A 12,391-nucleotide genomic window follows, 5' to 3' on the forward strand; every position below is an offset into this window, starting at 1 on the left:
GACACACACTCTCTCAGACACACACTCTCTCAGACACACACACTCTCAGACACACACTCTCTCAGACACACACTCTCTCAGACACACACTCTCTCAGACACACACTCTCTCAGACACACTCTCTCTCAGACACACACTCTCTCTCACACACACACTCTCTCTCAGACACACACTCTCTCTCAGACACACACTCTCTCTCAGACACACACTCTCTCTCAGACACACACTCTCTCTCAGACACACTCTCTCACTCTTTCAGACACACTCTCACTCTCCCAGACACACTCTCTCACTCTCTCTCTCTGACACACTCTCTCTCAGACACACACACACACTCACACACACAGACACACTCACGGAGACACACACACACAGACACACATTCACAGACACACACTCAGACAGACACACACTCAGACAGACAGATACACACACACAGACAGAGACACACACGGGAAATCGGAACCGGGATGAAATCGGAGCAGGAGGGCAAGGAGGAAGCAAGGCAGGCATGGAGCAGTAGTCACCTGACTTGCTCCATGCAGCAGGAAGAGGCGGGCAGAAGGCAGGAAGAGGCGGGCCTCACTATGCAAGCTCGGATAGAGCTTGCTCCGGGCCCAACAAAATTCTGGCAGCGTGCCAACACGCGCCAGCCAATCGGGAGAGGGGGGAGGTTTTTTTTTTTCTCCTGTGGAGAAAGCGCGCGCAGCGCGAGTTAAATATTGGCGAGCTGGGCCGCAAATATGTTCGTTGTGGGCCGCATGCGGCCCGCGAGTTTGACATGCTTGGTGTATATGGTTCATGATCGCCGATATGCAATAGGAGAGAAATACCACAATAGTGTATACTATTTCATAAAATTGTATTAGTAGTACAAAGTATAATAGGCGCACACACATTTTCCAATAAAAAACTTTCATAGGAGAGAACTGCCGACGGGATAGAGTAATAAACCGGTAGATGCTGCTATGCCTCTCACTCGCGTCTTTGCTCTGCCTTCCGCATGCGTCACTTCCGGACGATGTCACAGGTGAGGGCGGAAGGTTGTCTTGCCTGTAGACACAGCTCCGGTTGCCAGTATCTCTGAAACCCCGGTTCTCACAAAGCTAGCTCTGACTCAACGCGTTTCACACTCTGCTTCTTCAGGAGTCATCGATGACTCAGTCACTCTACCATTAATATTACAGTATTGTGGCAGGGTTCTCCAGAGCTGGACCGCATTGATTTCAGGTTAGGGGACCTCCTGCTTATCGAGTTCCAGGCCCCATTATGGGGTGCTGGTATCACTCTACTTGGTTTAAATGTCCCGATTACGTGGGCCATGAGAATTTAAACAAAGCCACCGGAATACCGGCTCCGCACCGCATAAAGGGGCCTGTAACTCGGAAAGCAGGGGGTCCCCGGACCTGAAATTAATGTGGTTCAGCTCACGAGATGCCATTTTACAATACTGTAATATTAAAATAAAACACTTGTGATCGCCTGTTAGAGAAGATCGGGTAGAGTGACTGATTCAATCTCTCTCTTACTGCACATCTCTTACAGACAGCTGGGACCAGGTAGGATTCACACAGCGCAAGTCCCAGTAAAACGCAGGGACCCCCGGTGTGTTAATCCGATGGGACATTACAGCTGCTGCGGCCCACCTCGTGAGGTTTTGAATCGGAATCTCAAAGTTTTTCCCAAGATGTAGTCGAATACCGGTGGCTGCAGCTGTATTTGCACAGATGGTGTTTTAAGGTTTTGAATTAATTCCACTAATTATAGCTAAGAAAACTGAGGAAATGGGAGTGATTATTGATATGTAAATAAATTCTGTTCATTTCATGAGTCATGTGCAATAGATAACATAAAAAATACACCCGAGACCGGAGTGCAATAATCCACATAGTATAATTTTTCATCTGAACAAACACAATGTTTTTAAATGAACAAGAACATTCATACTTGCCTTGTTGGTTGACTTTATTCCGATAAATGTTTGCCCAAGAGGAACAGGACGGAAACGTCCATCAAAGTAGAACAGTCCAATATAAGGATTTACATGAAGAAATGTAGCCACATCAAGGTAATTTGGAAGAGTAGCAGAAAGGCCCAAAATCCTGATCATACTCTGAGTTGATTCCACCTTAAAAAAGCAACAGAAGCAATATGTTAAGCAACCTGTGGATGAGCATTGCTTGATTAAACGGTCATACAACAAAACGTTACATAATGTCGTCTGTTTTTCCCTTTTAAGAGTGTCCTTATGGCGGGTGAAAAATGGCAACAAAAAACCTCCACCGTTAGTATATAGCCAATAAAAAATATCACTTGTGAGCACATTCACATGTCTGCAACCATGCCTTTCACCATAATCTGGTGCGCGCCTGACGACCTGCGTGATTTCCCTAAAGACTGGCCATTTTTCTGTATTTCGGCACTTATGCCATCTGGACTAAGTGTTTTTTAGACTATTTTTTATGTTTGTTTTTTATTAAAGATTAAGTTGGTACACGCTATTTAAGAGTCATTTTTAGCCACTACAACACACAAAGCACTTACCCTTGGAAGCAGTGCTGGACCCTCAAGGAGGAGTTTAAAGATACCAACTCCAGTGTGAGCTCACACGTGGCCATGTGAGTCCCTTTGTACTATCTTTGTTATATCCCCTCCCCCTTCCCCCACAATTGTTTCCACTATCAGGATGATTTAGAGTTCCATATGTGAACTCTCTTAGGTGAGGACGACAAAGATACCTCCCCCAGGATTACACTCACACTTGCCCGTGTGAGTGAGTGTTTGCAGTATTTTCTGCATTTATTATCTACATACATCTGAATAAGGTATTGTCTTACTTGATCAATATCTGTCCCTCAATTTTTCTCCATCTCTATCCATTTGCTTCGAGGGTGACACCACAATTGAAACAAGTTGGGAGACTGAAGAGGGGATTATTTGGACGAAGGAAGAAGAACCCCCACAAAAGGAACAAACAGGAGAAAGAAGAAACAAGAAGGAGAAAAAAGAAGGCAGAAGGAGAGAAAAGAGACCTTGATGTGACAGCATTTACACAAGGCCGTGTAAGTGTTTATAATATTTTACACACCATTATTCCCGCTCCTATCAGTTCAGGAATATTAGATTGAATCAAATTGTACCTATTTCTCCCATCACCTCTCAAACCTGTGCTCCCCCTTTTCTCTTGCTTTTCTGTATTAATAAGGATCCTGGATAGGTCCTACGGGGTTTTTTGAGTCACAGGAAGAAGCAGATGGGAACCTTATATACCACATAAGGTTGTTACGTTCTGGAAAACATTTCATTATTTATTTCTTATATTTTGTCTAGAGGGAGCGCCCGGGTACTTTTCTATTTCCCCATAATCACCTAGCATACAGTGCTTCCACTGCAGCAAGGGATTCTGGGAAATATATGAATGTATGTCTTTATTTATATACAGTAGCACCATTAGTGTACATAGCACTTCCCAATATTAAAGCTGCAGTTCTGGCAATATACTGCATGTGTGTGTGTTGAAAGACCAATTTTCTTGTATTCTATTTTAACAAGCATGCTTGTTCCTATAGCAACGATTTACATTCCCCATATTTAAAGATGTCGCCAAACTTTGCCGATCAATAGACGGAGAACGAATTGACCGGCAGCTATGCAGTTCTTTAGGTAATTAGAGATTGCCCACATGAAACTATTGAAGTAAAAAAAAAAAAAAAAGGACTGAACTGCAGCTTTAATACATGTGACAATCATATAAATAACAAATAATACAAATAACAGATCATGGGAATAGGTGCTTCAGACATAAAAGTAACATTGTGGAAGAAGAGTCCCTGCTCTGAAGAGCTTACAATCTAATTGCTAGGGAGAACGTACAGAGACAGTAGGAGGGCATTCAGGTAAGTGCGTCTGCAGGGGGCCAAGCTTTATGTATCATGGATAGTATTAGACACAGTGTTACTCATATGCTTCTTTAAGCAAGTGTTTCTTAAGGTGGATCTTAAAGGTGGATAGAGAGGGAGCTAGTCGGGTATTGAGGGGAAGGGCATTCCAGAGGCGTGGGGCAGTCAACGAGAAAGGTTTAAGGCGAGAGAGGGCTTTAGATACAAAGGGGGTAGAGAGAAGATATCCATGAGCAGAATGCAAGAGTCGGGATGGTGCATAGCGAGAAATTAGGGCTGAGATGTAAGAAGGAGCAGAAGAGCGTAAAGCTTTAAAAGTTAGGAGGAGAATTAAGTGCGAGATGCGGGATTTTATTGGAAGCCAGGGCAGTGATTACAGCAGGGGAGACGTGGAGACAGATTTAGGAAATAGTAGAGTGATTCTGGCAGCAGCGTTTAGGATAGATTTTAAGGGAGACAGGTGAGAGGCCGGAAGGCTGGACAGCAGGAGGTTACAGTAATCGAGATGTGAGAGAATGAGGGGTGAGTCAGAGTTTTAGCAGTCAAGCAACAGAAGAAACAGCGTATCTGTGTAATATTGCGGAGGAAAAAGCGACAGGTGTTAGATATGTTTTGAATGTGAGAGGCGAATGTGAGAGAGGAGTCGAGTGTGATCCCTAGGCAGCGTGCTTGGGCTACTGGGTGAATGATGGTACTTCCAACAGCAATGTGGAAGAAGGTAGTAGGGCCAGATATGGGAGAAAGTATAAGGAGCTCTGTTTTTGATATGCAAAGACATGTGAATGTGCTCACAAGTGATATTCTTTATTGGCTATATGCTAACAGTGGAGGGGTTTTGATGCCTTTTTCACCCACCTTAACTTAAATTCTGTATGGTAAACCTTTTTAAAAATTGCAAAGCCAGTACAACCAACTGATGCGAACACAAGGTCGAAACAGCTGCCTGTGAGTGGTTTGACTGGCTTTGCATCTAGTCACATGCTGTGCTTAAAAGCTATGTGAACAGCAGAGCATTTGCTTATAAAGGTTCCATGTAAAAATGGATTTCAGGCAAAATGTTACACGAGTGCTCATTTGCATGTAATTTCCCAGAATCAATTGCTGCAGTGGAAGCACTGTATGATATATATATATATATCTATATATATATATATATAGATATATATATATATAGATATATATATATATATATATATATATATATATATATATATATATATATATATATTAGATATATATATATAGATATATGTTACTTGTTACTTTGCGCTTAGAATGTGGAACACATGTATTAACTAATTTATGCAAACAAAATGTGTTAATCCTAATTATGTTAGTCATACTTTCAATATCAAAACAGATTACAAACTATATCTTTAGATATAATTATAATGTCACACTTGAAGGGCATAATTTGGTTGTATTAAGAGAGGAATACATTTGAAGTATAATCTAAATTACTACAGAAAATGTCAAGCACAACAGCAAGTGTTGACTACAGCTTTGGCAATCAGTCGACAATTTGTGATTATTTTTGTTTTAATTACGACAGGAGTAGTCCTTTGGTACTAATACAAGCATGTAAACCAAATATATTAGTTGAAGTTTGACACCACATGACCTTCAGAATGCAGCTCTACATCTAAGTGCGTCTGAGGTAGAGTGCACTGCAACATCAGTGTGCATTATTACTTAGGCTTTGTCCATAGTGAAGGATACGGCGCAGGCTATGTAGCTCGTGCCGAAACAAACACTAGGATGCCAATGCATATGCGCATGGTTTGCACTAGTGCATGCGCTACAAGGAGAGGGGTGCTTCACAATACAAACAAGTTTGTTTTTGAAGTTTGGCGCCGGGAGGTAGAAGAAGCACGGAAGCTAGCGCGTTTCACTATGGACGCAGCCTTAGGCTGCGAACCCGCTGTGGCCGGCGGGGCGAGCGGCCGCGAACCACCAGACCTCTGTCCGAATGGCCCCTGCCCCCGCTGTCTCCTTCCGGCAGGGCTGACTACGTACTGTGACGCGTCAGCCGGCCGATGCTGCAAGAATCTTGTAATTTTCGGCGCTGATGTGTCACGTGGTACGCGAGTCAGCCAATGGGGAGGAGGGGAGGGAAGGAGCTAGATGGGAGGCGCCCTGGGCGGGGAGCAGGGAAGGAGCTGCGGGTTAAAGTGTGTGAGTGTGTGTGTATGTATGTATGTGTGTGTGTGTGTGTGTGTGTATGTATGTATGTGTGTATGTGTGTGTATGTGTATGTGTGTGGGGGGGTGGACGGCACCACGATCAGATCCCGCCCCCCTCCCGGCTCCCTACAGACCGCATATCGGTGTGTCTGTCAGCGCCCCGCCTGTCTGCAGCGCGGGCGCGCTGACTGAGGGAGCGGGGCCTTAGCCGTATTGTAGTTGCAGTCACCAAAGTGCCACTGTCTGCCTACTACACAGGCCAGAGCCTTAACCAATATGCTATTCACCCACCATAAACTAATGAATAAAACATAAAGGGAACAAAACTACAGAACCATTGGAATACATCTGAGGCTCAAACAAGAGTCTTCAAGAAGAGGTGCCACTAACTTAAACACCAACATAAGTGACAGAGTATGTAGTATGCTTTAGGTTATTTAGCAATGGGAAGGTAATAAAGGAAACCCCTTACCTTCTCAGAGGACAACACAGAAGGGAACGCACAAGCAGAGACAAACAGCGTTGGGGTCGGAGGCCAATACACAAATGGGCTGACAGATACACACTAATGTTTATTCTTTCCAACAGATAGTTGGCATGTGCAGTACGAATGACACAATCCAAAAGGTTTTCCCTTGTGCCAACAAACGTTTTTAACACATTTCTGGGTTTACCATTTAAGATATTCCTGCCCCTTTGCCAAACACTTCTAAGGCTTACTGCACCAAAAAAGACACAAAATAATGTCTTTCCATCGTGCCCTAGCTCTGTAACAAGGGAGAGCTGAGAAACATGCAAAGTCCCCTGAGATCATAGGAATGCCTCATGTGTTTACCCTGATGGTGTTCTATGCTCATCAGTGATAGGGAACACTGCATTTACGTCATGAACCTTTGAAAATTGTTTAACTTAAAATAATTTTCTGTCTGAATTGATTGCCGTCAAGTGCAGTACAATAACCTATTCCTATGACTCTTGAACACTAATTCAGCTTATCATGCTGATCTATTCCATTTATAAAAAAAATCCTCTGTAAGCTCCTAGTTAAAAATTATTTACACATTTACAAGCATACATCGAGACCAAGACATATGACAAGAGTTGCATTTCATGTACTCGTTTAGATTCAGATATGGATATCATAAAGCCATCAGACAAAGGTGGTACCGTTTTAGTGCTTTACAGCTGTGATTATAGAGAGTCATCCCTTTAATAGTAATTGGTTGAGAAGATTCACTTAACCAAAATCTTGCTTTTGATTATCAAAGGCAATGGACAGTATCCTTGAAATGAGCAATGTAAAGCAATAGCTACACAAACAAACCTCACAATTCCTTAAACAATAATGTCCACATACTGTATGTCAGCACTATATTTATTAAAAAAAAGACATAAGACCATTACAACAGCAGTACTCACAATCGCACAACCTCTTTCCCATCCCACTGCACATAATGCAGACTCATTCCTCCAAAAATCTACAGTGAACATCAGATCTCATACCAGGGAAAGCTCTTATTCTTGGGGAGGATGAAAAGCCGAGACTACATTTCTAGTTACATTTTATGTTGCCAGTTGATGAGCATCTCATCCGCTTGTGCACAACAGTAACAATTTAAAAAAAAAACCATATAAATGATTACGGTACACAAACAGATACATTTTGAATAATGAAACCCATGGTTAGCAATTTACTGATATTGAGATTGAGATTCAACAGTCAGACTCGGAATTTCACAAAAACTAGGAGCACCGGCATTTCTTACAGAAATTATCCTGGATTCCGGAATTAGATTCACAGCTAATTGGAGCAAATATAAGGTAACTTTCTTGATTTCATCATAATTGTAAGAACATCACATTATTTGTGATGTTCTGCAAAACAATAGGGGATCCTATAATTGTCTCAAATTCTCAATATGGAATGCTGTTCTCCAATACAGCACTTTCCACAAATCAATTTACCAGTGCAAGATTTTCTGTGAACAGCTCAGACTTTAATATTCAGACAATAAACCAATAAATATTTGCAGTGAGAAAGTTAACTTCTCCCAAAACTTTAAGTTAAGTAAATGATGAATCGGAATGGCTGCTTCAAAGTATTTCAAAAGGGACCAGGAATATTTTGTCCAAAAATAATATCGGTGAGTAAGTAACAGAACAATTGAACAGAAATAGAATCAAGGAGCAAGTTTTCCCACCAAAAATGGTTTCTATTGTAGCTATGTTACAATGGTAAAGTGCTGTGCACAGTGGGGTTGCTTTGCAGTGAAGATGTTTTGATAGAGAATTGAGACTTCAAGCAACCCAACAACTTACAGTTTACAGAACACATTAATGTATTGTTACTGATAAGGCAAGTTGAAATCATTGGAACTAGGAAGGGACAAAATCAACCAAATCTGCTTATTCGATAGGCAGCGAGAGCATCTTGGGAAACTAAAAATAAACAAAGCCACATCTTTCTGATGGATTACATGCAAATAACTAAAAGTGGTGGGGGATGAACTGTTATTTATCATATTTAAGAAGCCCCTGCCAAGGCAATCATCCCTGAGGATACAATACAATATCTCGGGTTTATCAAGTATAAAAATAAAGCAGCTATGGGATTAGTAAAGTGCACGGAAATATCATCTAACCGCTTTGTGTCAATTATAAAAGAACAAGCATTAATATTTTCAGATTGTGATCACATATGCGAAACGATCATTTTTTTTTTTTGCTTCTTCAAAGCTGTAATTAAGGGTCAGAAGAATAATGTAGAATTGATCACAACATATGGCATTAAAAATGGTTTAACTCACAGGGAAACATTTAAATATGATCCCACTTTTTGATAACCCGGACTTTGATCCGGGGAGACTATTGGGAGCCTTTCAGATCTGGACAACTGCCGGCATTATTAGAGTCAGGGACTTGGTCTCAGAAAATGGAATAATACAATTCCCAGAACTACAAGAGAAGGCTGGCCTACCTTCTTCAGAAATATTTCAATGTCTACAGCTAAAACACTTTGTCATGCAATATCACACAGCCCGGCATCCCTCCTCAACTACATATTTTGAATACATATTTAGTGATCGGTACTTGGACATCGGCCTGATATCCGCACTATATCATATCCTAATAAGCTCCAGGGTATATAGCAAATGCGCCTACATGTTGAAATGGGAAGAAGAGCTTGGATAATGAGGATTGGGAAAATATATGGGAAGCTGGACAGGCTCCATGCCCTATATCAGGGGCGCACAAAAATTTGCAGCTACACCCCCTGCCTTACCTCCGCTGGTGCTCGCGTCCCCTCCCTTACCTTGATGCGGCGTCATTTGAAGCGCGTGACGTCATATCACATGAACCCATGGTGCCATTTGACGCTGCATTGCCATGGACACGAGTGACGCCAGCAGAGTCAAGATAAGTATAGCGTTGCAGAGACCTCACGCGATCCCCCGGCATTTAATTTAAATGCCTGGAGGAAGAGTGTGGGACCTCTGCAACCGTCCATGGCCCCCCAGAAAAATCTCCCGCGCCCCCCACTTTGCGCACCGCTCACCTAAATAATTCCAATTCTCCAAATTGCTTTAGAGGATGTGGCCAGAATGGCTCGATGTCGCATATTTGGTGGTCATGACCAGTACTGGCCCCCATCTGGAAACAGGTATTCCAGTTCATAAGTACACTATTTAATATTAATTTAAGACCGGATCCCTGGCTGACCCTCCTGGGCAGACCAGCTCCAGATGTCCCAAGGGCACCTGCCCAGATAACAACACACATCCTTTTGGCCACCAGATGCTGTATTGCTTAATCTTGGAAAAGCAAAACGCTCTCACCTTAGCAACCGTGAAGAACAGGATCTGGCACATCCCCTTAATGGAAAAACTCACGGCCTTCTTGAGAGAGAAATGCCATAAAAACACTAAGATTTGGGAGCCCTAGTTTGTTTCAGAAGGTGGACGAGGAGGAAATAGCCTTACTCTAGGTCAGTGGTTTCCAACTTTTTTTGGTTAGGGAACCCTATGTGAAATTCTGATTTCTCTAATAGCGCGTCTGAGATTAGATGCATTTGTAAGGAACCCAAACCCTCTCTAATAGTGCGTCTGTGATCAGATACATTGCAAGGAACCCCAACCATCTCTAATAGCGTGCCTGAGATCAGATGCATTGTAAATTGTTCTGTATCTTATACTATATAATTGAAAGCACTGTATGCCTGCCTGCCTGCCTGGATGTCCGGTGTCCCTAGGGGAAATCTCATTGGTCCCTTGGCCCGCCCCCGCACACCTCTCATTGGCCTGAGGCGGAGTGACGGGCCAAAGGACATACAGGGACACACACACACACACACACAGGGACACACACACACAAACACACACGGACACGGACACACACACACAATCCCCTCCCGGTGCCCCTCACTCTCCCCCGTCAGCTGGACCGCACCTCAACTTCCACACCCCCCCCCCCCCCACCCTCCCTGTGCCCGAACTTACCCGGAGTCCCGTGTACACACACACACACATTCCCACCCCCCCAAGCTCACATACACCTCACCCCCCCCCAAGCTCATCCCCCCCCCCCAAGCTCACCCCCCCACCCCCCCAAGCTCACACCCCGGCGCCGCTACAGTCAGCGGGGGAGCGGAGCGAGCGCCCGGGACACACGCGGGGGAGCGGCCACAACACGCGACCTCCCGCCTCACATCCACGTGGGAGCGGCCGGATGAGTGAGGCAGCAGCCGGATGAGTGAGGCAGCGGCCGGATCAGTGAGGCAGCAGCAGGATGAGTGAGGCAGCGGCAGGTCGGATGAGCTCCCACCCCCTCCACATGCTACGTGCTGCTCTCCCCCCTCCACATGCCCGTGCTGCTCTCCCTGCAGCTTCCCCCCCCCCTCCACATGCCCTCTGTCCGGCTCCGGTCTGATCCCCGCCCCTCCGTACCAGATGACTGCAGGGTCCGTCTCCCGGCCTGCACGAGGAAGATGCTGCCGACTGCAAGGTAAGCAGCTCCCCCCCCCCACACATTCCTTCAGCTCCCCCCCCCCCACACATTCCTTCAGCTCCCCCCCCAACACATTCCTTCAGCTCCCCCCTCATCCCTCCATACACACACACACACACACAATATATATATCTCTATACATAAATATATATATATATATATATTTATATATATATATATATACATACACATACACAGAGACACACACACACAGAGACACACACACACAGAGACCACACACACACAGACACACACACACACAGAGACCACACACACACAGAGACCACACACACACAGAGACCACACACACACAGAGACCACACACACACACACACACACACACACATGTAGACACACACACATATGTAGACACACACACACACATGTAGGCACACACACACACTTGTAGGCACACACACACACACACATGTAGGCACACACACACACATGTAGGCACACACACACACGTCGACAGACACACACACGTCGACAGACACACACACACGTCCACAGACACACACATGTAGACACACACACATGTAGACACACACACATGTAGACACACACACACACACACACACATACATGTAGACAGGCACACACACGTACACAGACACACACACACAGACACAGACAGACACACACACACACACACACGTAGACACACACACACACACATACATACACACACACACATACATACACACGTATACACACAGACACACGTATACACACACACACGTATACACACACATACACGTATACACACACACACACACACACACACTATCCCCAGCACCACCACATCAGCACACCAGTATCCCATGCCCCCCCAGCACACTGGCATTCTCGGCTCCCCGCCATTCCCAGCCCCCCATCAACACCATCAGCACCCACACATCGGCACCTTTGCACCTCCCCCATCGGCACACCCACATCCGCACCCCCACATCAGCACCAAACCCTCCCAAATCAGCACCCCGATACAATCACCATCAGTACAGCCACAGCAGCACTACCACTGCAAATGGGCCGCGGAGACCACTCCTCACCCAAATGCCACACCCACACCACAAACATCCCGGGCAACGCCGGGGCTCTCAGCTAGTTTGGTATAATTTTAAAATGGCAGGCAACCCTTTAGGGATATATATACACATAGGGATGCCTGGGGAACACTAGGGTTCCTAGGAACCCTGGTTGAAAAGCACTGCTCTAGGTTGAAGGAGGATTCCTCCACCAGAGGGAGTGCAGTCGTAGAGTACAAAACATGGTCGTGCCCACAAGAAAAAAATTAGCGAATAA

At 44.7% G+C, this 12,391-nt stretch overlaps 1 protein-coding gene across 3 annotated transcripts in view; it reads right to left on the minus strand.

Moving 5' to 3' along the window:
- ASCC3 (activating signal cointegrator 1 complex subunit 3) overlaps nt 1-12,391 on the minus strand; it is an 806,286-nt gene that overhangs the window by 466,483 nt on the left and 327,412 nt on the right. For all 3 annotated transcript variants that reach the window (XM_075597525.1, XM_075597526.1, XM_075597527.1), the window contains one exon: nt 1,952-2,128. In XM_075597525.1, the coding sequence (XP_075453640.1) occupies nt 1,952-2,128 (177 nt within the window). The remainder of the gene's footprint in view (nt 1-1,951; nt 2,129-12,391) is intronic.

The sequence above is a fragment of the Ascaphus truei genome, chromosome 4, assembly GCF_040206685.1.
Source record: "Ascaphus truei isolate aAscTru1 chromosome 4, aAscTru1.hap1, whole genome shotgun sequence".
In the NCBI taxonomy this organism is placed as follows: domain Eukaryota; kingdom Metazoa; phylum Chordata; class Amphibia; order Anura; family Ascaphidae; genus Ascaphus; species Ascaphus truei.